At 36.5% G+C, this 27,750-nt stretch overlaps 2 protein-coding genes across 5 annotated transcripts; one reads left to right on the top strand and one right to left on the bottom strand.

Moving 5' to 3' along the window:
* Positions 1-4,535: 4,535 nt before the first annotated feature.
* fahd2a (fumarylacetoacetate hydrolase domain containing 2A) lies at positions 4,536-14,353 on the bottom strand. 4 transcript variants are annotated; one of them, XM_051903968.1, is made up of 8 exons: positions 14,243-14,353; positions 12,941-13,142; positions 11,659-11,875; positions 11,330-11,389; positions 8,802-8,964; positions 8,572-8,680; positions 8,081-8,168; positions 4,536-5,100 (listed from the first exon to the last, which is right to left on the bottom strand). In XM_051903968.1, exons 2-8 carry the CDS (start codon positions 13,108-13,110, stop codon positions 5,038-5,040), a joined length of 870 nt encoding a protein of 289 aa, XP_051759928.1. In that variant the 5' UTR covers positions 13,111-13,142; positions 14,243-14,353; the 3' UTR covers positions 4,536-5,037. The 4 variants fall into 4 exon arrangements, with proteins under 4 accessions (XP_051759928.1, XP_051759930.1, XP_051759929.1 ...); XM_051903970.1 differs by having other exon boundaries at positions 12,941-13,203; positions 14,243-14,345; XM_051903969.1 differs by having other exon boundaries at positions 12,941-13,203; positions 14,152-14,343.
* Positions 14,354-14,948: 595 nt separating this feature from the next.
* On the top strand, positions 14,949-26,222 carry zgc:152830 (uncharacterized protein LOC767682 homolog). Its single transcript, XM_051902067.1, has 16 exons — positions 14,949-15,151; positions 16,137-16,178; positions 17,965-18,055; positions 18,147-18,295; positions 18,472-18,580; positions 19,628-19,749; positions 19,856-19,955; positions 20,049-20,124; positions 20,858-20,943; positions 21,023-21,127; positions 21,217-21,292; positions 21,386-21,504; positions 24,203-24,286; positions 24,398-24,455; positions 24,533-24,714; positions 25,560-26,222. The coding sequence occupies exons 1-16, from the start codon at positions 15,141-15,143 to the stop codon at positions 25,686-25,688; spliced, it is 1,539 nt and encodes a 512-aa protein (XP_051758027.1). The 5' UTR covers positions 14,949-15,140; the 3' UTR covers positions 25,689-26,222.
* The last annotated feature ends 1,528 nt before the right edge of the window (positions 26,223-27,750 follow it).

Raw genomic sequence — 27,750 nt, 5'->3', positions numbered from 1 at the left:
AAAAGCAATACCAAATTCAACTCCTTTCCTTTACCACATTTATATATATATATATATATATATATATATATATATATATATATATATATATATATATATATATATATATATAGTAACTGATAAAAGGAACTGCTTCACACTGCTTTGGAGCTTTACGAATCGAATCAGTGGTTTGGAGCACCAAAGTCACGTGATTTCAGCAGTTTAACAGTTTGATACGCGATCCGAATCACTGAATCAAAACAAAAGATTTGTAAAGCTCCGAAGCAGTGTTTTGAAATTGGCTATCACTAGATATTGTTGAAAAGTCTTTTTTTTTTTTTTTTTTTTTTTTTTTTGGTGCACAAAAAGTATTCTCGTCGCTTTATAATATTAAGGTAGAACCACTGAACTCACATGAACTGTTTTAAATGTTTTTAGTACCTTTATGGATCTTGAGAGGTGCAGTAACATTACTGGCAATAGAGGCCTCACAGAGCCATCGGATTTCATCAAAAATATCTTAATTTGTGTTCCGAAGATGAATGAAGGTCTTACGGGTGTAGAAGGGTGAGTAATAAATGACATTATTTTCATTTTGGGTGAACTAACCCTTTAAATCAGCTTTTGAAACCATCCTGTAGTCTAAATTCATAACTATAGTTAAATATACTAGATTTACAGATATTTGACATTAGAGAATGTAATACTTTCGTATCTGATGCCATTGACACATGTAGTTATAAAAATAAAAAATAAAAAAGTCTGAAGCTTTTTTTTTTTTTTTTTTTTTTTTTGCACCAAAATGTAAATGAATACTTCAGAACAGGTAAATCCAAATGAATTCCTGTCAACAATCAGTGATTCCAGTGGTCCTGCTGAGTTTCAGGAGGTTATCACCAAATGGACTGTTGATAGGTAATAATCATGATGGTGTGTGAGGGGTCACTGCACTATCACTCACTGGAAATGACTTTGGCTCTATATATACCAAATACTTGACAATCTCATATATAAACACCCGTCCATGCAACATGAGAGCCATTCTAAATGTGCGTTATCCCAGGAACATCATTCTTGTGTATCTTAATACTGAGCAACACATGAGTAAGTGGCCTTGAACATATTCGTTTGAAACACAAAGACTAACGGACAGCTGCTGCTTGAAGTGCAGAAGTGCTGAATAAGCTCTCTAGACACCCAGACAATCGACCCACGGACTCGCCACACACAGTCAGCTATCAATAACACAGACGGCATTAGATGAGCGGGAAAGTAAAAGAATAGGGTAAGAAACAAGACGGGTTGAGAAATAACAGCTGGCCGCAACACTCAGCGATTCACTTCATTAACACTATGCTCTAAAAAATCACTTTCCTTCCTACATTTGTTAAAATGATTTAAAGTCAGAATGAAAGAGAATCTGTTTTGTGAATGAATCTTATTTTGAACAATTTTCTTCTTTTTTTTGTGCATCTTTGGGACTTTTCCAATCTTTTAGTCTGCTTAAACCCCACCACTTTCTTACAATCGACTGAAAACTCACATTTGTTTTTGAGTGCAATATCAATCCAATAAATAACTGATGAATTGATTCAAGTCACCACCCTAATCACTTTTTTTCTTATTTGATAATCTGTTACACACTCGTGTGTCACAATATGGTAGAAAAGATCTGTCGCTACTTGTGCATTATCATGGCTTTAAGATACACTGAAAATTGCATTTAAACATGGGCTTTTATTGGATTCAATTTTGTGTTAGATTTATGATTCACACTGAATCAAACTTTATTTCCGGGTTGATGACGAAGTAACACCAAAGTCCCTTTCAAGGAAAGTCTGTTCACTCAGTGGCCATATTTGCAATGCCTCCAGGCAGATATTTTGGGCATCTTAAGTCCAAGTCCCATCTATTTAAATAGGGGAATCCTGAAATCTCAAAAACAACTTGTCGAACTCGCAATTAAATAACATTTCAAACAGCAACAAAATCTGACATGAATTGTTCCATAAATGTTGTTTCTTCTGTCTGTTTTGCAGGCTAGACCAACAAATGCGCATGTGCAGTCCTTAAGTTTCAGGTTTCTATGGGAACCGGAGCTTCTAATGGCAGCTGCAGTGATGCAATGACTTTATCAATCAGCGATTGGCTCTTTTATTTAGAAGGCGGGATGTATTCCGCCATATTGCACATTTCTCCCATTCATAAGTAATAGGAGTGCACAGTCTTTAGATGCGTCCCAATTTGCGTACTTGTGCACTAAATCACTATTGTTCATGGAAAATTCCAATAAGAATAAGTGCACATTAAATACCCGAATAATGCACTTATTTAATCGAAAAAACAGTGTGGAATGTTAGACACATCATGCTTTCAACTGTCCCCGCTTTAATTATGTAACGGAGGGGGAGGGGCTATAAGACTCAGTTGTTGAAAGACAAAATAACCTTATAAAGTTTATACACTACACGGTTGAATACATAGTGTATAGTGCGTCATTTGGGACATGGTTTTGTATATACACTGATCAGGCATAACATTATGACCACCTTCCTAATATTGTGTTGGTCCCCCTTTTACTTCCAAAACAGCCCTGACCCATCGAGGCTTGGACTCCACAAGACCCCTGAAGGTGTGCTGTGTAAGTTGTGAGGTGGGGCCTCCATGGATCTTACTTGTTTGTTAAGCACATCCCACAGATGCTTTATTAAATTGAGATCTGGGGAATTTGGAGGCCAAGTCAACAACTTAACAGCCACAGCCACCAGGGAATGCCGTTTCCGTGAAAGGGTGTACATGGTCTGCAACAATGCTTAGGTAGGTGGTACGTGTCAAAGTAACATCCACATGGATGGCAGGACTCAAGGTTTCCCAGCAGAACATTGCCCAAAGTATCACATTGCCTCTGCTGGCTTGCCTTCTTCCCATCCTGGTGTCACGTGTTCCCCAGGTAAGTGACACACACGCACCCGGCCATCCACGTGATGTAAAAGAAAACATGATTCATCAGACCAGGCCACCTTTTTCCATTGCTTTGTGGTCCAATTCTGATGCTCACGTGCCCACTGTTGGCGCTTTGAGCACCCTGACTGGTCTGCAGCTATGCAGCCCCATACGCAACAAACTGCGATGTACTGTGTGTTCTGACATCTTTCTATCAGAACCAGCATTAACTTCTTGAGCAATTTGAGCTACAGTAGCTCGTCTGTTGGAATGGACCACACGGGCCAGCTTTCTCTCCCCACGTGCATCAATGAGCCTTGGGCAATTATCTCTTTATCCCATGACCTCTCTTTATCCCATGACCCTGTTGCCAGTTCACCACTGTTCCTTCTTTGGACCACCCACTAACAGGTGCCGTGATGAAGAGATAATCAATGTTATTCACTTCACCTGTCAGTGATCATAATTACCTTTTCCACCAGCACGAACCAGGTGATAGTTCAGAGCTGGTTCTAGTTCAGAGCTAGTGCTATTGCCAGTTCAGAGTTGGTTCAACTGACGAGCCTTCTAAGAACTGGTTTGCCTTTCCACTTGCTAGATAGCCAGCACAAAGCCAGGTCTTACGACATTGTATACGTCTCATCTTTCACAGCAATGCTAGCGTAGCAGCGGCAAACACAAACACACCTAGCTTGGTCGAGATGCATCGGCTTCTCGCAGACCGATCGGCGCATGACAAAGCAGCGTGAGAGCCGTGGGAGTCATATGCTCAACAAATGCTCCCGCGGCACTCCAATGTCACACGCCGATCGGTTCGCGAAGCACCGATGCATCTCAAACAAGCCTTCCATCAACAATGGCAGACGTTGCATTACTATTGATGCTTATGGCTTTGCGAAACTACATCGGCATCCGAACACGGTGAATCCAACGTGTTCGTGCAGCTAGCCGTAATTTTTATAGACGGAGATTACAATCGAGCTGCTATTAGCTCGATTAGCTGCTATTTCAAAAACGGCGGTCACAAGTTTCTTGTTTTTCATGTTAACCCTGCCCCTGACGCAAGTGGTTCTTACTTCTAGACCAACAATGTTTTGGTGCTACTTATTAACCAAAGCTGGTGCTTTGGGTGTCGAAAGACAAAAAACTGATTTGAAACTCTGAACCAGCAATCAAACTGCTTTGGTGGAAAAGGGGCAAATGTTATGCCTGATCGGCGTATATAGTCATTTGTAGCATGCGTGCTCCTTGCGCAGCACCTAATGAGCTTATAAGTATGTCCAGATGGGTTATTGAACCAAAGAACAGATTTGAAATGAATGAATCAAACCTACAGGCAGAGTTGAAAGTCAGCTTTTCAGTCATGCCCAACTCAAAAAGAACCAAATGAGCCGGTTCTAACTGTCAGTTTTCAGAGGATAACCCCAGGAAAACTGACAGAAACAGCTCTTTCGGGTCTTTTTAAGCCATACTTTTTTATTTGTTCATTACAAACCGGTTCTTTGGTTCAATAACCTGTCAGGACATGTTCAATGGCTCATTCAGTGCTGATCAAATATTTTATAGCTGATCATAACTAGCAAAATAGCAACAACAAAATCACTAAAGACTTTTTATGGTTTTTATTTATTTTAATGAATTTTCCAGATTTAAGAATCACAATTTTAAAGGTTTTCCATAAGAATCCTGCATAGTCATCTTAGTTTGAATGACGGTATAATTCAACACAGACACATAAAAATAGTTTCTGGGAACCAAGCCTATCTATCTCAAGCTGAGAATAGATGGACATGAAATGGTGAAAGCTATCGTACACAGGTCAGTAATGCCCTCTACTGGAAACTAGATGCATTCTGTATCCTGTGCATGAAAAGTTTGACATTTACATGGAATTCAATACTTTATGAAAAATACATGTGCCTGATTCAGAATAAATTGCTGCATTATTAAAAAAAAAAAAAAAAAAAAAAAAAAAAAAAAACTTTAAGAAGTGGCCCAGAGCATAATGTTTATTTTATTTACTTCAGCTAAAAAAAAACCCCATTGTTTTATGACAGCATGAAATAATTAGATTCCGTATTGGCACTTCTACATAGATAAAAGATCTTCTTGTTACACGACTGTGTTCCGTATCGATCCAATCTCATCAATCTGACACTCCACAACATCTCCCCTCTGAAACAGATCATTAAAATTCGTTCATTACAATATACTGACCTTCAGTAAATACAACAATAATGCAATACAAAGAGAAAATGTTAAAATAATATCTGCTGCTGAAAGGATAACACATTTGTGAACAATTAATAGGAAATCGGCAGCTTTTTTATTTCAGAAAAATAAACCAACTACATCTACTGGGACATAGATTTAATACACATGTTATATAAATACATATAATAATTTTTGGGACAGTAGAGTTTCTGTTAACAGCATCTCAGATGATCTAACAATGTGCTTTTTACCCAGTAGGGCATGTTTTCTTGTAAACCCAAGTGGACCAGATGAATTTAAATGTGATTAGTATATTTAAAGCCACTCAAATTAGTCAAATGCAACAGTTTTCTAAAGGAACTAACACTTTTCTGTTGTGTAAATTGCATTTCTAATCACACAGGATTAATGTTAGTTATTTTCTTAACAAGCTCATATTTGGTGTAAATGACGTGTGGCGTGGCGGCTGCTTTTCTCTTGGGCACGGCATGCTGCACGCTCAAAGTGTTTGTATGAATGAAGGATGACGATAAACTTTTTATTCAGGTTGATTTTCAAACAAAGAGTTAAAGTTCAGAACAGCAGCTGCTGCGTTTCTGCTATTACTATTATTATTAAAGGTACTGTAACCTTTTTTTTTATTTTATTAAATAATAATGTTAAGGAGAGGGTGCAAAGAAAAGTCCATCTTCCAAACCATGTCTGTTCCCAAATATATGTTGATAAACCTATAATAATTTTTTATATGTTAGAGCTGTCAAGACGGATTTTGCGAGAAATTGAAAATTTAATTCGGCGTATGTCACGTCATCTGTACACAGGTTGCTCTGGTCGTCAGTAGCATGAAGCTTAAAGTTTGTTGTCACAATGAATGAGAAAAAATGGGTAATTCAAAATGGCAAATCACATCTGCTCTGATTTGATGCCTTGTATCGTATCGTATCTGTGAGCACTGGTGCCTCGAACCACATTTATCTGAGCAGAGCCGAAGCACAACCAAAACAATATTCTCCACAAAATGCTTGCAATTTTATTTTTTAACTGCCAAAAAATTGCCAATCAGGACTCTACGCTAACATTTGCTCCTAATAAAAAAAAAATTAGGAACACAGTCAAAAATTTAGGAGCACTTTCTGATCAATAACAGAGGCTAACTTTTCCATTACAAGGCGATATTTGCCCCTTTAAATTAATTTCCACAGGAATTTTTACCATTATAAGAGCATTTTTCCCCTAATCTTATAAAGTATGCATCATATTTTGTCAATTTCTTAAATTAAAATAGAAAATTTGTTTTTAAATGTTAAACAATAAATTCAGTTAGAACAATAAGACCCAATCAGACTGTTACCTATCAAAATAAATAATCAAAAATCTTTGCACTGCAGAAGTGGCACAGAAGCTCCATCTTAAGTGGTATTATTTAGACATTTACATAGACTGCTTAATGCAGCTCATTGGTAAATAATGTACGAATATGTAAATAATGATTCTATACATCAACAATCCTTCCAAAACGTGTTTTTGTCTCACCCTGATTTACTATGGTAAGCCTATTATAAGTGTTTATATTTTAGACCTTATGGGATGGTTTTCATGGGAAATTGCATATCTATGTCACTCATCCATGCTTGTCTCGTCATAACCATAAATAGAGAAAAGTTGCTCTGGCTACTTTGACACGTGTGGGAGTTTTATAGGTTAGTTGTCACAACGAGCGAGAAAGGTTGACATGGAGCAGCTAAATCTCCAACCTCAGGGGAATCACCCGTTTTAAAAAATGCCAAACAGAGGAGAGTCTACTGGCAAAAAGAGAATGCGACAGAGCTCGTAATAAAACATAAATCAACAATATCATTGCGCCTGCTGCAGCCATGGTACGGCAGCAAAGTTCCTTGATTATTATGCCGGAATGAGAGTATAGTTCCTAGCCATATCGGCCTAGAAAACCGCAACTTTTAATTTTCCGTCGGTCTTGGTACACAATGTAACTACAGAAGAGTCAAGTTTTAAATAGGAAAAATATCTAAACTCTTTGGTCATTTTTGTGCGAGATGCTAACGGTCTAATCAGATTCAATGAACTATGCTAAGCTATGCTAAAAGTGGTACCGCCAGACCCGGAGATCGGGTGAATGGATTCGAAAATGGTAAAACTCAACTGTTTAACTCTAGGGGAGTTCAAAAAAAAAAAGAAAAGTGGAGTGTTCCTTTTAATAAATGCTTTAGAAGTATTGTTCATTCTAATGTCAACAAATGAAACCTTATTGTAAAGTGTTACCTTTTATTTCCTTCATTCTTTTTAAACATTATTGCTGGCTTTTTTTTGTGACGTTTCAGCTGATTCTGTTTTCTTATTTGTAGTTTCATTATATTTCATTGAACTGTCTACACCTAGAAAATATGATTAGATAATATGAAGAATTATTCTTTTATATACATTTTTTTTTTTCTTGATGAAGCGAGTGATCCAACTATGGACAACTAGGAAAACCTGGAAAAACAGCTTAAGTAGATGTAAAACAATAAGTCAGTAATTGCGTTTTTGCAGCGTTTTGTTCGGCCCTGTGACTCCGTCTGTAAATCAGCTTGAATTGGAATCAAAGTCAATTAGAAAGCTTAAACACTGAAGCCAGTGCCTCTTTTCTTTTTAAACTTTGGTTTTGTGTGAAAGCTGGCATTACGGCAACGTCAATGAGGCCATTACAGCTGGTCTTGTGTTGTTCTGCATTTCAGCTGTTCTCATTGTGTCAGCATCAGTCACACTGTTCTGACTGTTTGAACAGAAGGGAATCAGAGGTTTTGAAACCAGACTTTATCTGTGTAGCAAAACAAAGGTTTCAGGGAAGGCTCTAAACTGGTGTTAACAGCCTGCCAGGTGCAGTGATTGTGGGTTGTGACGTTAACCCAGCAATGTTGAAATATACATTGATTTTCCCCACCTTTAGAAACACAGGTGGATTTCTGAACACCCCCACACCTGGAGGAGTTCCGGTCAAAAACACATCGCCAGGACAAAGAGTCACAAACCTGCAGGAAAAAACAATGAGTCGAGAAGCAAATTTATAATAACTCTTAAAAGTCACAACCTATAGAATTGTCTTTTTTATGGTGGATATTAATTGAATATTCAATAATAATTTAATACATGTGAAATAATTGGATAATAAAATAATTGCAGCATTACTGATGAAGTACTTAAATTAATAAAATAAATTTAAATAACTGCTTAGCAACAAAGATAAAATGTAGACCAGAACAGCCCATAAAACCATGCATATAACACACAATAAATTATACAGTATATTCACTACTGTTCAAAATTTGAGGTCAGTATTTTTGATCAAATAAATGCAGCCTTGGAGAGCATAATGACTTTAATAAATTAATAAATATTATATTAAACATTTAAAACCAGAGTAAGTTTGCTTACTGTGAGACCCAAGCCACCAGCTTCTCGATGTGAAAGATCAATTGATTGGTGTTACTGTCCTGAACTGCGGCCCCATTCACCAGGCAGCGGATACCCAGGTTATGAACATCTGTTTGAACGAGTAGGATTAACTTGATTTAAGACCAGAAATAATATCACAAGTATTAATTCCCAAATATGATGTATGTCCTACTATTTTCACATTTTTGTATTTTGCACTTTTTAAGTACCTTTCAGTGCTGCAGTAGTGACCAGCGCTGGCCCCAGTGGACAAAACGTGTCAAATGTTTTTCCCAGCAGCCACTGCTTTCCGTTTCGCTTCATCTGCCAATCACGAGCACTTACATCATTCGCAATAGTGAAACCTGCAACATAGGAAAGGGCCTCCTCTTCCTGAGACAGGGACACATTTATTTGTCATGAATTAGGTTGGGACAATTATTTGTGATAATGCCAATAGGAACAGTATAAGATTTTCCTGCTAGGAGACTGAATTATACTTGACGCTTTATTTACTTAAAGGGGTGATTCATTGCGATTTCACTTTTTTAACTTTAGTTAGTGTGTAATGTTGCTGCTTGAGCATAAACAGTATCTGCAAAGTTACAGCTGTGAAAGTTCAATGCAAACGGAGATATTGTATTTTAAAGTTATGGCAGTTTAATGCCTACAAAAATGACTGGTTTGAATTACAATGAGCTTCTTCCTGGGTTGGTGACATCATAAACCCTGCAATTAACATAAACCCTGCCCCCCAGGAACATGCAACAAAGTGGGCGAGGCCATGTCGGCATTATGGCATTACGGAAGCGGAAGAGTTGTCTACACCGGATGCGCACGACACGACGCGATGCGTCAAAAGATAATAGAACCCATTATAATCAGTGATATTGTCTACACTGGATGCGGCGCGGAAGACAGCTTCCAGAATCTACACGAGTTCAATGCTGGATTTGCACAAAGGCTATTACTAAAAGATGAAGCAGTTCACACTTTAAAAGCAGAAGCTGTTGTTTATGTGCTCCAAAGTGTAAGTATGTTTTATTGTTTGTACATGTCTTTTAAATGTATAGTTCTGTTGCTATTTTTTGGTTGCATCAAGGACATAAACAAAGACCAACGCAGTTTGGCTTCACTAGCCAGTTAGTTAAATTATATTGCATACTTCTCCAACACGCCAACAAACTTACATGTTCATAGACGTGCTATAAATTAAACAATACCTTTACAAACATGCTACTACTCAGTCATGTATTCAGCTACAGTAAAGCTTTAATCAGGATAAAACCATATATTGAAAGCTAACATAAACAGCAGTAACATTTACAAGTGACAGCATATCTAAACACTTTGGCAAGCATTTCCTTTTGTACTTGTGTCATTCAGAAATGTCCTTTTAAAAGCCGTGCTTGCAGAGGTTCTGCTTGACCCTCTTCATTACTGCTATCTGGGTCTGATTCGGGCTCAAATTGATACAGCAATATAGATGCCATTATTTACATTTCCACTGAAAGCATGCAACTATTGCCCGTAATGGTAAGCGCCGTGGCGTTTCTGTACGACGTGCCCTAGATGCTTCAGCGAATCACAATACACTGGGCCAGCTAACCAATCTGAGCCCATTGCGTATTTCGGAGGGAGTGGTATCATAGAACCAGGAAGTGAATGGGCCGTTCAAATGACAATGGAGACAGCGGTGTAGAATTAAAGTAAAATATATGAAAAATACGTTTTTTTTAAAACTAAGCATTAAGATATGTTAATCTGCGCCCCATAAACACAATCAAGCCTAGAAAAAAAAACAGTGAACCACCCCTTTAACACTGTAAGCCTTGACATATGAAAGAATAAGGCAAAATTTTAAAAAAGCATGTTTTTTGTTGAGTATCATATTTGATACCTAATGGCTCATATAGTATGATATTGGAGAAAATGGAGCTCACACTTGAGGAGAAAAAAAATAATATTCAGAGGCCAAAAAATGTGTAATTTGGTGCAGATGTTATTTATATTGCCAAAAAGACGAAATTCTGGTATCTTGTAATGTAAATTAATGAGAATTATAACAGCACTACAGACTACTTGCATAAAATGCACATATACATATCAGTTGTTACTCTATATCTCCCATGACTTAGTAAGATGATATTTAAATGCTTAGTTTTATTATCAAAGCTCTGTAGAATTTATTGTGGGGGCAAAACTTATAATACAATACAATGATGACAGAGATATGTATCATTTTAGGTACTAACATTTTAAGTTGCTTCAGTCCATTAAGTGTTCATCTTAATATTACTAACAATATCAAATTCATTCTTACGTTTACTTTATAAAAATCTGTTAAGATTTTACAGCTAAAAGACTCGTGTACCACAACCTTTTAGAATGATATTAAAAGGCCTTTGACTTGCTAAAAAAAATATGAACATATGATCAATCAGAGGACAGAAGGCATGTAGAAGACTGTGTACAACAGACTTTTCAGCAAGGTTTTTATAATGTTGATAATTCAGAGGCCTTTGAAATTTGTGTATCAATACAGTAGATTTTATTGGGTTAAATGTGTTACTGTTTACATTTAGCGTTTGTCAAAAAAGCCTATAAATTCATCTCATTCACATGTGATTGTGTCCCACTAGTGCTGTTGAAATGATACCTACAGTGTTTAGTATAGTAAATCTGATCAATCAATTAACAGAACATTTTCATTTTAAGATATGTCAACAGATGGAGATATAAATGACTCTTTTACTACCTTAATATGCTTTCCTTTTCGTCCAATCACGAAGGCAAGTTCCACCTCCCAGTCCACTTCCTGTAAATGAGCCATCTCAATGTGAAACTACGAATTTTGAACTCGCACGTGGGAGGAAAAACACTAGTATTATTCTACATGTACAAAATCTTCAATATTCACTTTTGAATAAAATAAGATTTTGAAGTTGTTTATGGCAAACAAAAAACTGAATGTGCTGACATTACGAGAGTCAGTCTTATAGAGTAGTTATTCTGTATCGAGTGTCGTTGTTGGGTTAACGTGACACCAACTGTCTGTTTGAGACTGTATTAAGATCCAGAGCTCACCTGACTCTCCTCTGGTAGAATGATGTCATCATAAGGGCCAGTGATGGCGGAGGGGAACTTGCTGAATATGATGGGCTCTTTAGGAATCGGGGCGTTTTGCTCCAGGCAGTGGTCCTTATAATTCATACCAACACACACCACCTTCTCTGGGCCGGTCACAGGGGAGAGCAGCCTGATATCTGACTGCGACACCACATGCTGACCGCTGGACAAAGCCCTGACAGAGAGACAGTAATATAAACATGAATAACTTATGTTTTCTACAACCCGAATTCCGGAAATGTTGGGATGTTTTTTAAATTTGAATAAAATGAAAACTAAATGACTTTCAGATCACGAGCCAATATTTTATTCACAATAGAACATAGATAACATAACATAAATGCTTAAACTGAGAAATTTTACAATTTTATGCACAAAATGAGCTCATTTCAAAATGACTGTTTCAAAGTGGAAAAGTGTTCTATGGTCAGACGAGTCCAAATTTGACATTCTTGTTGGAAATCACGGATGCCGAGTCCTCCGGGCTAAAGAGGAGGGAGACCTTCCAGCGAGTTATCAGCGTTCAGTTCAAAATTTGAACAAAAAGTGTTTCTGTTGCTTCATGAAAACATCTGAAACGTCAGTGTATTTGACAAATATTGCATCTAATCAATTTCACCTGTGATAAAGTATGCAAACATCTTGCGAGTGTCACTACAGAAATCAGAAAGTGTTCGATCTCACCCATCGGTGGAAGCCTAGTATAGTTCAACTTGAACACAACTATGGTCAAGACGATCTGCTGAAGTTCAAACTGGGCATTAGAATGGGGAAGAAAGGTGATTTAAGTGACTTTAAATGTGGCATGCTTGTTGGAGCCAGACGGTCTGATCTGAGTATTTCAGAAACTGCTACTGGGATTTTCACTCACAACCATCTCTAGGGTTTACAGGGAATGGTCCAAAAAAGAGAAAATGTCCAGTGAGCGGCAGTTCTGTGAGAGAAAATGCCTTGTTGATGCCAGAGAGAGAGAAGACTCTTGTGCAGGAGTCCTCTGATATCATTTCCCGTTTTTTATTTCCCTTTTTATGCCCCAAAAATACATCAAATGAATTGTAATTCAGATAATAAAAATCATAGAAGTATGAATTGTATGAATTGCATTTTTATATATATATATATATTTTTTTTTTTTTATTTGTTTTTAAAATAAATGAATAGATCAGACAAAATGGCCGCTCTATTATCTTGCAGGTGACTGTAAAGTATGTGCTCTCTGTTGAGTTTCAGTGGTTTATACCTCTTAGCACAGTCCATTCCCTTTTGCCCCATTTCTAGAAACTCTCTCATAGTGGAAGGCATGGAGGGGTCGAAAGCTTTCAGATCAATGACCCCCTGACCTTCTGCCTGCTCCACCCCGACTCTGACGCTCCCCTCACCGCCTCTGTGGCAGAACTGGACTAGTCTCATAGCGGCTGAGCTTGCGGTGCCTCTGATGGTGCCTGCGGAGAATACGGCATTGAGTCTCCTCAAACTGAGCTGAGAGATACCCAGAAATCTCATCTATTAAAACAGAGGAAAAGAGAGAAAGACAAGAAAGGACATACAGCAGTGAAAGAGAGAAGTGGACAAACATACAGGATAAATAAAGTGCCCTTCAAGTGGAATCGGAAATGTTGTAATTGCGAGTTCCAAGCACATAAATTTGCATTATTTAAGGAGCAAAGTTGTATTTATGAGAGGAAACTCAAATAGATCATACACTAATTGTAATGTTTGAAGGGGCGTGTTGATTTAAAACATTGCAAAGGCTCTGATATTTATTATGGATAATATCATATATCTTTAATCTACATATATATATAGAGATCAAGTCTGAAAGTGAAACTTTTATATTTTATTATTTTTATATTATTTTAATTTTACATGCTGTATTTAAATAATTTTTAAAGGTGTGATGTACAGATCAGCTTATTGACAAGACAACATGTTTTTAAACCTTTATTAAGCCTCTTCAAATAGCAAACAGACATCATGTCTGCCTATACTATAGGCATCAGTGCTCAACAAAAATGAAATAAAATCCACGCAACATACACTGGACAAGAAAAATAAATATTAAAACAAAATAAATAAAAACCAATGAATTACCTACAAAATAATAAACACTGAAATATATAAAAGCAAATTATAAATTAAGTTAAACGTAATATTTCATATTTTATTTAGAGTTTTTAGGGTCTTGTTATGTTTCTGACTTGAATACCCGATTCGGAGGTACGAGTTTCCCAGGTGCACCTGAAGGCAGCATTATTTAAGATAAAGACATCAAAGCAGCCCAACCCAAACTTTAGTAGGTTTTCCGATTATGTAACAATAATAGTCAGCAATAGTCAAATTACGTATTGCTTAAGACAACCTATTTATCGCTAGAAATAAGATAGCAAGGCAGTGTAGATTAGAGACCACTTTTCCTTGCTTTCTATTTCTTGCAGTGCTTCATAATCCTACCTGATCTTCGTGCAAAAAAAAACAGTATGATCGCGCACGTAGAAAAAACGATTACAAAAATGATCTGTCTTGGGTTTAATTTGTTATTCACTAAATTTCAATGTGATTCGACTAAAACTGCACAGTCTTTGTACTTTGATACAGGTACAGCTCACGCTCACTCTGTCGTCGCTGTCATGTGACTTGTACTGATGTCCGGATACGTGAAAGAATCGTCTTCTGAGTCGGATCTTTTTATTGTGTCGGTTGAACCGGTTCACACGATTCATGAACTGTGGATTTCACTGATTTGAAGATTTGAAGCGTTCAGAAATATTGTTCAGGAAAAAAAAAAAATATATATATGTTCACGACCATACATCAAAAGGCATACGAAACAAATGTGCTTATAATACATAGCGTGGGTGATTTAAATTTTACTAGTATGAATAGCTAATAAATTCTAAATGACTTCACGTTTGTGACAAACTGAACTGGGATACATAACTGCAATAAACACTCTTCCCTGTTTATAAAACTTAATATAAAAACGTAATAAACAATCATATATGATACATGTGGCTAGATAGAGGATGATGTGCCAGCCACACCAGAATGATAAAAGAATTACGGAATTGTTCTTTGAACAGGTTTGTAATTAACTGTTCATAAGAACCGATTCGCAGAAATGAGTTGGGCTTGTCATCACTGATGACTTCCGGTTTGTATTTTGTAGTTTAAGGAATATTTGTTGAGAAGGACGTCATTTAAGGAATTCGTCATATTAAAATACACGCGAGTTAAAACATTAAGATGCGTATTAAAATCGCACATTTGAAATAAATTAATGCATTAATTCCACAATTTCTGTGAATTTTATTTCATTACAAAGTACGGGAAAACTACATTTTCATGCATCACGTGACACCATTGGTCATGTGATTAGTCTGTCAGCTCAGCTGACATCACGACTTCACTTTCTTCGCAAGGCGAGAGAAGGAAACGTGAGAATGTCTGTGAAGTAAGAGGATTATTTATAATTGTTAATGTTTAAAATAAGTTTCCATCATTACTGCTGTTTTTTGGGGTATATTGTGTTTGGAACGATTATATTTTTGTTTTTCAAATTCAGTTATTTTAATTAATAATTGCTAAAAGCTAGATATTGGTCTCGTGTTAAAATCTTTTCTGTGGAGATTTATTTATTCATCCGTTTCTTTGCAGGATAATGCAAATTATATTTGGTTCGGGTTTTGCGCTTTGCTCCAGAGCAGGGGGTCAAATTTAATGGCAGCTATTTTTATCGACGATTAATGCATTAAAAAAAAAAAAAAAACACTTTTCTAAGTTTTCCATATACTCACTATCACCCTGTCGCAGCCCCCATCTAGAGTACGAATGAAGGATAGCCTAATTAAATAGCAGTTTCAGCAAAACAGTTCCTCAATGCTGACATCGTTAAAAATAAATATTTGAATTTGCCATGTCAGCAGTGAGGAAATGTTCTTGTGGAAGCTGCAAGTGGTTTATTCATCCCTAATCTGAAGACTACTGCAAATGTTTCAATGCATTAATTCATTTGAATTGAATTGTCATTTAAATGCCAAACGTTTGCAGTTTTCAAAAGTTTCAAGAGACCTCTAAGATTCTGCACAATTTCTAGGATGCCAATCAAATAAGCAAATCTGTATATATTACCATTAGTTAAAAAAATGTCCTTAAATAGAAAAACAGAAGCATATTCACTGTCCTTTGTCATAGTCTCAGTCCTTTGGACCCCACTGTACCTAACTGCCAAATGACACTCAAATGTCAATCAAACATTATCAGAAATCATAAGAGCAGTTGAAATGAGTCGAGCTAAACATCAACTTATGTTTTAACTTTTGAAGAGCCTCTCATGACCGTAAACACGGTAACTAAGCAAGTTCCACTAAACCTTCAACAAAGCAAATTTCTCAGCACATGTGTAAAGTTTTTAATCTTCTGTCTTTCATTCCATCCAGTATCCAGCCTATCCAGTGGACCTCTGACTGCAAGGATCAGAAGTGAGTAAAGCCCTGTCTCAAACTCAATGTGCTAAATCTTGTGGCCTCACAGACATGCAGTATGGTGTCCCTGTCCCATTTGTCATTCATCATTGCCTGCTTTACAATCAACAATACACAGACTTCAGACTTTAGACTGCTTTCTTATCACTGATGTGTAAGAGTATAGTTTGTGTCAAGTCTGAATCTTTGTGAACTAAACTACATTTCCCAAAAATTCCATCTGCATTTTTGTCTTTATTTTTCAGTAAAATTGCTTAAACATCCTTAAAACAACATACCTGAACATATACATAAAAAGCAAAATTCAGTAATATAATAAGTAACGTTTTTTTTTTTTTTTTTTTTTTGGCAAGTCATTTATTCCTGTTTTAAACATAGTCAACAAATTTTGTTATTTTTTTTTTAATACATTTAAAGGGTTAGTTCACCCAAAAATGAAATGTCGTTCCACACCTGTAAGACCTTAGTTCATCTTCGGAACACAAATTAAGGTATTTTTGATGAAATCCGAGATGTATCTGACTCCTCCGTAGACAGCAATATAATCAACACTTTCAAGGTCCAGAAAGGTACTAAAGACATTGTTAAAACCATTGACGTGACTACAGTGGTTCAACCTTAATTTTATGAAGCGACGAGAATACTTTTTTGTGCGCAAAAACAAAACAAAAATAATGACTTTATTCAACAATATCTTCTCTTCTGCGTCATTCTCGTACGTTGTTTATGTCCAGCGCTTCCAGGTTCTACGTCAGAACGCCGACTCATCATTGGCCGGCTCCTGAGTCAGCATCACACACATGCGTTGTGCTGCTCATGTGATCAGCTTTGGCCAATACTGAGCCGGCATTTGGACGTAAACAGTGAAGTCTTCACTGTGCTTACTGCGTCAGCTGTGTAAGGATAATGACAGGGATTGTTGAATGAAGTCGTTATTTTTGTTTTGTTTTTGCGCACACAAAGTATTGTCGTCGCTTCATAAAATTAAGGTTGAACCACTGCAGTCACGTCGACTGTTTTAACAATGTCTTTAGTACCTTTCTGGACCTTAAAAAAAGTATTGATTATATTGCTTAATTTGTGTTCTGATGATGAACAAAGGTCTTATGGGTGTGGAATGACATGAGGGTGAGTAATTAATGACTGAATTTTCATTTTTGGGTGAACTAACCCTTTAATGAACAAAAAATATGCCAGCGAAAGCGGCTTATTTATATACCATTATAGAGGTTGTTAATATTTTGAATTAGCTTTTGCGTTTTCATTTTAGTTTAAGTTTTAGTCATTTTGTTGTGTATTTTTGTCATTTTTAATTTTATATATTTTTATTTAGCTTTAATTTATATTTAATTTTAGTACTTTAGCTTAAACTTATTTTATTTCAGTTAGCTGCTAAGGCAACATTTCAGTATTTTTCATTTATTTATTTTTTTCCCCAAATATTTATATTGTATTTTAATTTCAGCTTTATTTCAATGAACGAAAATGATTTTTAATAGGCATGTAAACAAGTCTTAATATAACCCCAACCTTTTACACAATTCTGTTTCACAAGTTTATGTGGTTTTAAGGATGTTTTTATATTTTTAATAATAAAAAAAAAAAAGACAAAAAAAATACAGATTAAGAATATCTTTTGTTTGTTTGTTTTTTTGCTGTGTAATGGTGAGCTATTACACTGTTTGGATTTACTGCGGATATTTTGCAGTATGTATATTAGAGCGAAAGTATGAATATTTGCTATATCGTAAAGGATGTTTTGGATTATTCCTCTCTTTTACAGTTTTGATGGCATTATCTTGATAACCCAAAGTTTTGAGGAGCTCCCTGATGAGCTGGAGTGTTTGAAAGCACCATTACAGGACTACAGTGCAGTGAGTTCAACACCACACACATCTAACCAGCACTGAGTTTTAAATGTATTTTTATTTTTCATTGCACACTTCTGTCACTCTTCTCATTTAGGTGGACTGTTGCTTCGGGGAAGAGGTCGTGGTTGTCAAGGCTCCTGGTCTCCCTGGAAACAGATTGGTGTTTGCCTGCACTGGTCCAGTGAATCGGGATTATGATGATGTCCGGCGGTTCAGTGACGCTGCTGCTAATGGCATTAAGAGGTGCTTATGCAAACACGATGCGTAATGATCAACTTACATCCTGTGAAAACAATATTGTGTCTTTAATGTCCATGTCCCTGACATGCTGTTCTTCTAGGACATAATTCTGTCTTTGAAGAAGACTTTTACTCATCTAAAGGTTTTGTTTCATTGATCTGAATTATTTTTTGTCATAGGGCTCTGAAAACTGGCATGAAGCGTCCTCTGCTGGTTTGTCCCCCACATAACAGCTATGCAAAAAACACCCTGGCAGCCGTGCTGGGAGCCCTGCATGCTCTCTACATGGTGAGAAGCATTGTTTTTATGTATTATTTATTTTTTAATTGTACATTTTTACTTTATTTTATTCAATCATTAAAATGGTCACGTTAAAAATTCAGTTTTCCCTAAAATGCACATTGACTTCCTCCTTTGGATCTAACTAGTGTTGTTATTGTAAACGAAAACTATTAAAAAATAATTTATGCCCCTATTATGCTATTTTAAAGTTTTCTAATTTTGTTTTGGAGGTCTCCTACAATAGGTTCACATGCATCCAAGGTCAAAAAACACTTTAATTTTCTCATAATATACATTGCACGTCAACTTCTCAAAGAGCAGTGTTGGGGGTAACGCATTACATGTAACTTGAGTTATGTAATCAGATTACTTTTTCAAGTAACTAGTAAAGTAACGCATTACTTTTTCAATTTACAACAAAATATCTAAATTACTTTTTAAAATAAGTTAAAACAAGTTACTTTTTCACATTTATTGACTGACAGATTTAGAAATAAGAGTGTTGAACTTCCTTCCCCTCTATCCTATTCAAATTTGTTACAAACCAACGTAGATTTAAGCAGGAAGTAAGACTGGAATTACAGTTCAGAATTAGAAATAGCTTTTTAACACACTTACATGAATGGTAATATCTGAAAAGCCTAATGTGGGTGCTTTAAGCTGAAATAAAAAAATAATATATATATTAGATGATGAAATGATTAACTTTAAAACTTAAACGAAACTTAGAAATGTAGCCTCAGCAACTAACTGAAATAAAATGTTTAAGTTAAAATGACTAAAACTGAAATAAAAATAAATCCAAACAGAAATATAATAAAAACTATAATAATAAAACTAAAAAAAAAAGGCAAAAGCACAATAAAATTACTAAAACTTAAACTAAAATTAAAATAAAAACTTATCCAAAATATAAATACTATACAAGTAATACTAAAGTAACACTGAATCTTATAGAAGTATTGCTCTATTATTTCTACCTCTCTGTTCTCTAGTTTTAGACTTTAATGCTTGTCAGTACCAGCGTAACCTAGTTAATATCTGTGTTGTCAGCCTCTAGAGGTGAGGGAGCCCAAGACGTCCCCTCATAAGGTGGCGGTGCTGGGCGTCTGGGCGAAGAACCAGACAGAGGGAGCCGCCATTACTGAGCTAGCTAATGCTCTGGAGAGTGGCAGGTATGATTGTGTGTTCTTTATTGTGTCCCCAATTTTGAGCTATCATTTTGACTAAGACCTACAGTGTACAATAAGCAATAAAAAAGGTCATTTGCGTATGGTGCAGGTTTGTCTATCGTGATATCGGTGGCTCTGACCCGGAGCGAATGGCTGCCCCACGTGTAGCTGAGTATGTTCAAGCAGTCTTCAAGGATAGTCCTGTAACGGTGAGTCTTTGAGTGAACATTTAATACAGTTTAAAGCTGTATCTCATGCCAATAAGAACTGATATGCTTCATTCATCTCCATGTGTTTCTTAGGTGACAGTAGTGAGTAATTTGAACATTCTGGAGAAGGAGTACCCCTGTTTGGCTGCAGTCAACCGCTGTGCTAACAGTAAGAGCACAGTTTAATATGGAATATATAGATATAATATCCATATAATGTAATGTGGATTTAATATGGAATTACAGAGAGATTTCACTCTTCAGATCAGTTAGAGCCAAAACTAGATCCCTCAAAGCACTGATCCATAACATCTAGTTTGAAAACTAAAAAAGAGAAAATGCAGGATTGATTGATTTATTAATAAATAAATTCATAATAACATTTTATTTCAAACACTGAATTTATCTTAAAATTTTCCAAACACAGAAAAAAAATATAATATATTATTTATTTTTTTTAAAAATTTAAGAAATTCATACTTTTATTCAGCAAGGATCCATTAAATTGATTAAAAGTGACAGTAAAAACATTTATAATGTCACAAAAGTTTTCTATTTCAAATACATGCTGTTCATTTAAACATTCTATTCATTATAAATTCAGAAAAAAAATTATCATAGTTTCCACAAAAATTAAGCAACACAACTGTTTTCTATATATATATAATTTTTTTTTTTTTTTTTTGAGCATCAAATCAGCATATTAGAATGGTTTCTGAAAGATCATGTGACACTGAACACTGGAGTAATGATGCTGAAAATTCAGCATAAGACCTAGATAAAGGCCACATTTCTGTGTTCTCCAGAGCTCAAGACTCCAACTCTGGATCTCATTAGTGACTGTGTTATGTAATGTATCATTAAGTTAAATAAGTGTTAAAAGGCTGATGTTTCTGCTTCAGCTGTGCCGCGCCATCAGGCCAGAGTGATCAAGCTGAGTTACAGTGGAGAAGGACCCATTCAACAGACTCTCATGGTGGTTGGCAAGGTAATATTTAGGTTAATTGTATTTGGACACCCAGGACAGAGCAGTTTCCAGTCCATATGAACATTGTATGTTGTTTCAGGGCATTACGTATGACACCGGTGGAGCGGACATCAAGGCCGGTGGAATCATGGCTGGAATGCACAGAGATAAATGTGGATCTGCGGCTGTTGCTGGCTTTTTCACGGTACTGATCCCATACACACCTGCTCATATTACTGAAGATCAGAAGAATATTAGAGTCTAATATCATTGTTGTTGTTGTTGTTGTTTTAGATCCTAGCCAAACTGAAGCCCAAACACCTGAAGGTTGTGGGTGCGATGGCAATGGTGCGGAACAGTGTCGGATCTGGTAAGCAGCTTTGTCTGCATGTGTTGACAGGTTTGGGTGTCTGTTACGAAGTATTTGTCATCCTTTTTTTTTTTTTTTTTTACCCTTTGGCAGATTGTTATGTGGCAGATGAGTTGGTGGTGTCTCGTGCCGGTCGTAGAGTCCGAGTTGGAAACACTGATGCTGAAGGAAGAATGGTCATGGTGGACCTGCTGTGTGAGATGAAGGAGCAGGTACACACACATATCAGCATATAGAATAGTATGCATTACTATTTTAAGATTTAAAAGGGTACTATCATGAGATCAAAATCATCTTGTTATATAAAAATATACCTTTAACTGTACTCTCACTCTAATTTGCTTGTGTGTACCACCTACTACTCTGCATATCTTTTTTTTAATAAGATGTTTAAAATGTTACATTTAAAACACACTATATTGCCAAAAGTATTGGGACACCCCTCCAAATCATTGAATTCAGGTGTTCCAATCACTTTCATGGCCACAGGTGTATAGAATCAAGCACCTAGGCATGCAGACTGCTTCTACAAACATTTGTGAAAGAATGGGTCGCTCTCAGGAGCTCAGTGAATTCAAGCGGTATATTCGGTCGACTGCATTTTATTTTGATGAACAGACTGTGATGTCAATTTAACAATCCAACTGATAGCCTGTTGTGTGTACTGTACAGGCATGAGGCGCCGGCGCGATCACTTTGATTCTTTCCTTAAACAGCAGTAGGCTATAATTATATTAATTATAATTGTATTAATCCTCCGTCATTTATGGTCATACAGATAACACATCATCATTGGAAACTTTAAAGCGTGCGTTTATGTTTATTTGTTAACACTTACAAATAAAAACAAAATACTGTGCTGTTGTAAAATAAAGAAAACAAACAGGATGCGCTTTCTATCATTTCCGTGAACAGGTTTGTGGAGCGCAAAAATGAACCAAAATTCAGCAAAGTCTATACTACGCAGTTTTTTTTTGTTGTTGTTTTGTTAATCTGTTAATTAATTGGAGTAACATAGACTATGTTGCAGTCTAAGAATTCAGAACAAAAAATGCGCTGTTTGAAAATACATATGTAGAAAATTATGCCATAAAAAAATTCAATTTCAAATGTCCAGGATTCAAGTTTAAAAAAATTCAAATTCAAATCTATATAAAATGGCACTTAATATTCAATTCTGTTAAATGACACTTGTCAATAATTCAAATTTACACAATTCAAATTCAGATCATTATGTCATATTTCTAGCTCCATACATTCAACGCATACGCTGTTTTGAGCAATCTCTCGCCACGAGTTACAACCCATGTTAACATCTTTGCTGGAGTTGTACAAATTAGGGTACTTTCTAACCTCTTTGCACAATCTCTTGTCTATCTAGGCTTCCATTATCGCTGTAGCTTGAATGTGTTCCTGTCTGTTCTGTTTATGCAGTTTTTCTTTGACTACCTTGTGAATCGACACCCCCAGGGCACAGTTGCCACCTTGTGGATAAACTAATTACTACAAAAAAATTAAATGCGCTTGTGCAACTGGTTACAAAAATTCGGTGGTGCACGTACTCTTCTGATGACGAAATTCGTGTCACACGCACTGTACGTTGACCCTCGCGTACGCGTAAAAACTGAACTATACTTTGGGCTTAAAGGAACACTCCACTTTTTTTTAAAATAGGCTCATTTTCCAACTCCCCTAGAGTTAAACATTTGAGTTTTACCGTTTTCGAATCCATTCAGCCGATCTCCGGGTCTGGCGGTACCACTTTTAGCATAGCTTAGCATAGTTCATTGAATCTGATTAGACCGTTAGCATCTCCTTAAAAAATGACCAAAGGGTTTCAATATTTTTCCTATTTAAAACTTGACTCTTCTGTAGTTACATCGTGTACTGAGACCGACGGAAAATGAAAAGTTGCAATTTTCTAGGCCGATATGGCTAGGAACTATACTCTCATTCCGGCGTAATAATCAAGGAACTTTGCTGCCGTACCATGGCTGCAGCAGGCGCAATGATATTACGCAGAAGATTAACTACAGAAGAGTCAAGTTTTAAATAGGAAAAATATCGAAACTCTTTGGTCATTTTTGAGCGAGATGCTAACGGTCTAATCAGATTCAATGAACTATGCTAAGCTATGCTAAAAGTGGTACCGCCAGACCCGGAGATCGTCTGAATGGATTCGAAAATGGTAAAACTCAACTGTTTAACTCTAGGGGAGTTGGAAAATGAGCCTATTTTAAAAAAAAGTGGAGTGTTCCTTTTAACATGGTGCTTCAAATAACGATTGTATCGATTACCTTGTTACGCCACCAGCTGGCGAAAAGTGACTGTTAAAAAAAAAATTATTTGTCAATAAATCATTCATTCAAGAGATTCTTTCAAAAACGCTGATTCATTTCGTAATGAAACAAGTGAAGTATTTATGAGCGAGTCATTGAATCATTCATTAAACCTTTTTTTTTTTTAATAATTCATTTAGATTAATTAAACATTTTGAATAGACTGCAACAATTAACATTTTTTCAGAACCTCTAGTAAATTACATGTTATTTTGTTTAGTTGTCTGTTTGGAATCGTGGGAGAATCATGATCTATGTTTGAAACAACAAAAAAATTGAGATTCTCCATTTAACCAGAATCAATCAGCTCTAAAGCTTATTTTATTGCACCCAATTGCTTTTTTGTTTTTATATTTTCAGTTTTCTTTTTTTTCTTTTTTAAATAATTTTATTTAGCTTTTTTAATTATTTTATTGGTATTTCAACCAAACTTATTTTATTTCAGTTCAAGTTAATTTTTTTCGTCTAATATTTCGTCTTTATTTCATTCTATTTCAATTGATAAGTTATTATATTAAGTATGACATTATCGTTTTTTTGTGGTCTGGACCTCTCGTGTATGTTTCTGTAGGCGTTGAAGGAGGTGTCTCCTCATCTCTTCACTATTGCCACTCTGACAGGACATGCTATCAGAGCCATGGGACCGCACTACTCTGTGAGTACTTCAACATATCTTCCCAGGGTAGAAAAAACAATGTTCATCACACATCAGTGCTACTGTGACCATTTTCATTTTGACCGTGTCACTCTCCATATGTCACTGTAGATCATAATGGATAACGGTGCTGCTCAACGCTCAGGAAACGCTCTGCAGTGGCAGAAAGGTAAGAAGAGCTAAGATGCGTTTGTTTTTGTTTCTATAAACGTAGTTTCATTTGTCAGAAATCTGTTTGTGTGGCAGCGGGAGAGGTGCTGGGAGATCTGTTTGAGGTGTCCACTATTCGTCGGGAGGATTATGAGTTCCACAAAGGGAAGTCTGAGTATGAGGAGATCCTGCAGTCCAATAACCTGCCCTCATCTGCCACACCACGGGGACACCAGACGCCCGCCGCCTTCCTCATCATGGCTTCTGGACTAGATAAGGTAGACGCACACACACTCACCTATAGATTCTATCTCAGCGTGGAGAACTATGGGAAGAACCTTATTCCTGATGTAGTTTCCTGATGTAGTAGATCAGTTTAGATTGATGAGATTTTGCGTTATTTATGACACAGCATTTCCCCGCCATTGACAGTTTTTTTCCGTTATTTATGACACAAGACTTCCCCACCATTGATGAGTTTTTTCGGAAATCCATGTTTGCACTGTTATTTGATAGAGGGCACTGTTTCCAATCGAATGCACCCTTCGAAGGATGCAGCCTCTGAATTGGGACGCAGCTCAAGTGTGCCACACACGACCTGAAAAGTGAAGCTAAAGCGTTTTGATCGCCCCCTGGTGGTTGGCTGCAGTATAGGTCATAAACCCCGCCCTCTCCATGTAATCGAATGAGACGTGAGCCAAACAAAAATCCAATCACACAATTTTTTTTTCCAAAGATGGTGTCTGTCATTTTAGGTAGTTCTTATCACACAGATGTATGTTCAAGTGTTCGTTTTCCCAATAAATTTTGTTTTAGTTAGTTATTTGATGCTATATAAATCCCGGTTTCACCTCAGGTTCACTATTGCACAGACTCAGGCTCTGAGTCTGATTTTTCTCAGCTTTTTGTTCAAAATGTTACCCACATTAAAGTGTTGATTTAAAAAAAAAAAAAAAAGAATGAATGAAGCTAGTAATTTTTTTTTTTTTTTTTTTCAAAAATGATTTTAAAAAAAATGATTCTGGTGCTGGCAACTTAATAAAATGCTGATGGAGAAAAAGTTAAAAACGTAAAATTTTTGCAAAAATGCATGTATTAACCATCTACCCCTTTTCCCCCTCAGCATGGAGTGGACTCAGACAAACCTCTGCCTTACTCCCATATCGACATTGCTGGATCCAGCGGCCCTTTCCCTGGTGTCCCAACAGGAGCCCCAATTCTTGCCATGGCGACAAAGTACCTGCAGCTGTAAACATACGTCCAATGATTTTCTGTTCCTTCATTAATTCATCCTGTGCCATTTATCGATTAATAGCTTTCATATCTGCTCCGTCTGACACGCAGTGTGGCCAAATATTGGCAATTTTATCCTTCCATCATGAACACCATCCATCTTTATCCGTTCGTTGTCGCTCGATATATACATGAATGCATCTCTTTACGTCCTTAAAAAACCTCTGCGCTCCTCTCACTCATACACATAATCTTCTCATTTTATCACATTTTTTAGTACTGGTTTTCCATATCTAAGAAGCATTTACTGAGATTAACCAAACAAAAGCGTTTCATTTCTGTTCTTATCCTGTAGCCTTACAGTTTTCCAGTTGATCTGACAATAAAGAGGGGGTGAGGAAGTTGAACCAGTGATTTGATATTGAATTGCATCTATGACTTTGTTTGGCAGTACTGTGAGAAGAATAATGCATTTGTGTAACCGCCCATTTTGTATAAGTACAATTTTGTGTGTAATCAAAATATGAGAATAAAATCATTTTGGCAAACAAAAGGAGCATGATGCCTTCTGTATCCAACTGGAGCAGTTGATCTGTGACCATAAGAATAAATGTCTCTGAATACTGAATAGAATATGACTTGAAAGTTTATGGAATGCTTAGTAGGGATGGGTGACATCGAAACACTGCTTCATGAAGCTTTGAAACCTTATGAATCTTTTGCTTTGAATCAGTGGTTTGGAGCGTGTATGAAACTGCCACAGTCACGTGATTTCAGTAAACGAGGCTTTGTTACATAACTGTTTCGAAATTTCAGTGGTTCACCGCTGGGGGGGCAGTGATCTCTGAACCCATGAGACATGCGATTTCGCTAAGATCGGACAAAATCTCTATGGGTTTTACCTGTAGACTAAATAATAGGTTTTACCATTTTACCTGATCTCTGGTCAATTTTATACATTTGTAGATGTTTTAATCAGACATTAGTATAAATTAAAAAAAAAAAAAAAAGATGTTTTAACTACATTTCAGTACATGAATTAATGAACAAATTATCTTGAATTGTACTTTTAAATTGAGAACTTACATTTTTTAGTTATATAGTCACAAGTCTTAAGTTAGTGATGGGCGTGATCATTTTTAAAGGTGCTTTATGTAAGAATGACAGCTGGTGGTTGAAATGGGCACTGCAGTCCAAATTCAAAATATTGTTTGCCTCGCCCCCTCCTCATCAGACTCGAAGCTCTCGCGGGTTGCCAGTTTGAAGACATGCAACAGGAGCGAGCTCAATTGACATTAGAAGGTGAGGAGACTTACACACTGTAAGATGATTAGTTGGTTTATGATGAGTTGATATTACGTTTTAATATGCTAACGTGCAGAGAGATTTTTAGATGGGTGCTGAGGCTTTTTAGGTCGGGTAGAATCTGCGATCTCTGACCCAGTTTGTTCGCTGGCTTCCATGGCTGCAATTCGCTGCGTGTGTTTTCCACCAACTGGCAACCCGGGGTGGCAAAATACTATTGGGTAAATTGTCAACGTGCAGTCTTGCCTACAGTCTATGGGTCTTGCACGGACCGAAACAAATGCTGTGTTCGAAATCACCCCCTATAACCCTCATTTACTATTCCCTACATTAGTCCACTAACATAGTCCACTTGAAGGAGTGAATGAAACGAGTGAGTGAATTCGGACACTGAGTGCACCGGAAGGGCTGCCGATTTCGCATAGTTTGTGCTGTTGTTTAATAATCACTTAAAATGTAGCAATCTGGCAGCTCCAGTAGTGATGAATATTTATGTTAAACTGCCATGAAAACTAGAATGTACAAACCTTAAACGATTTAATGATCAATTAAAAAGGAAATTATACCTGTATGATATTATACTGGACCAGCGCGGTTTGGAAAATGAATGGATGATTGATTCAACTGCGTGGCTCTCACAATGCATTATGGGTATTCTCTAGCCGTTGAGCGTGTATCGGTTGTACACTCGTTATTGCAGTGCATTGTGGGATTGAATGAGTGCACTCAACATCGTCCACTATGGTTTCGGACACCACTACAAATGGCTGTCCCTC

The sequence above is a fragment of the Ctenopharyngodon idella genome, chromosome 8 (assembly GCF_019924925.1).
Source record: "Ctenopharyngodon idella isolate HZGC_01 chromosome 8, HZGC01, whole genome shotgun sequence".
In the NCBI taxonomy this organism is placed as follows: Eukaryota; Metazoa; Chordata; class Actinopteri; order Cypriniformes; family Xenocyprididae; genus Ctenopharyngodon; species Ctenopharyngodon idella.
The sequence above is the reverse complement of the archived record's forward strand: the minus strand, read 5'-3'. Positions and strand labels throughout refer to the sequence as shown.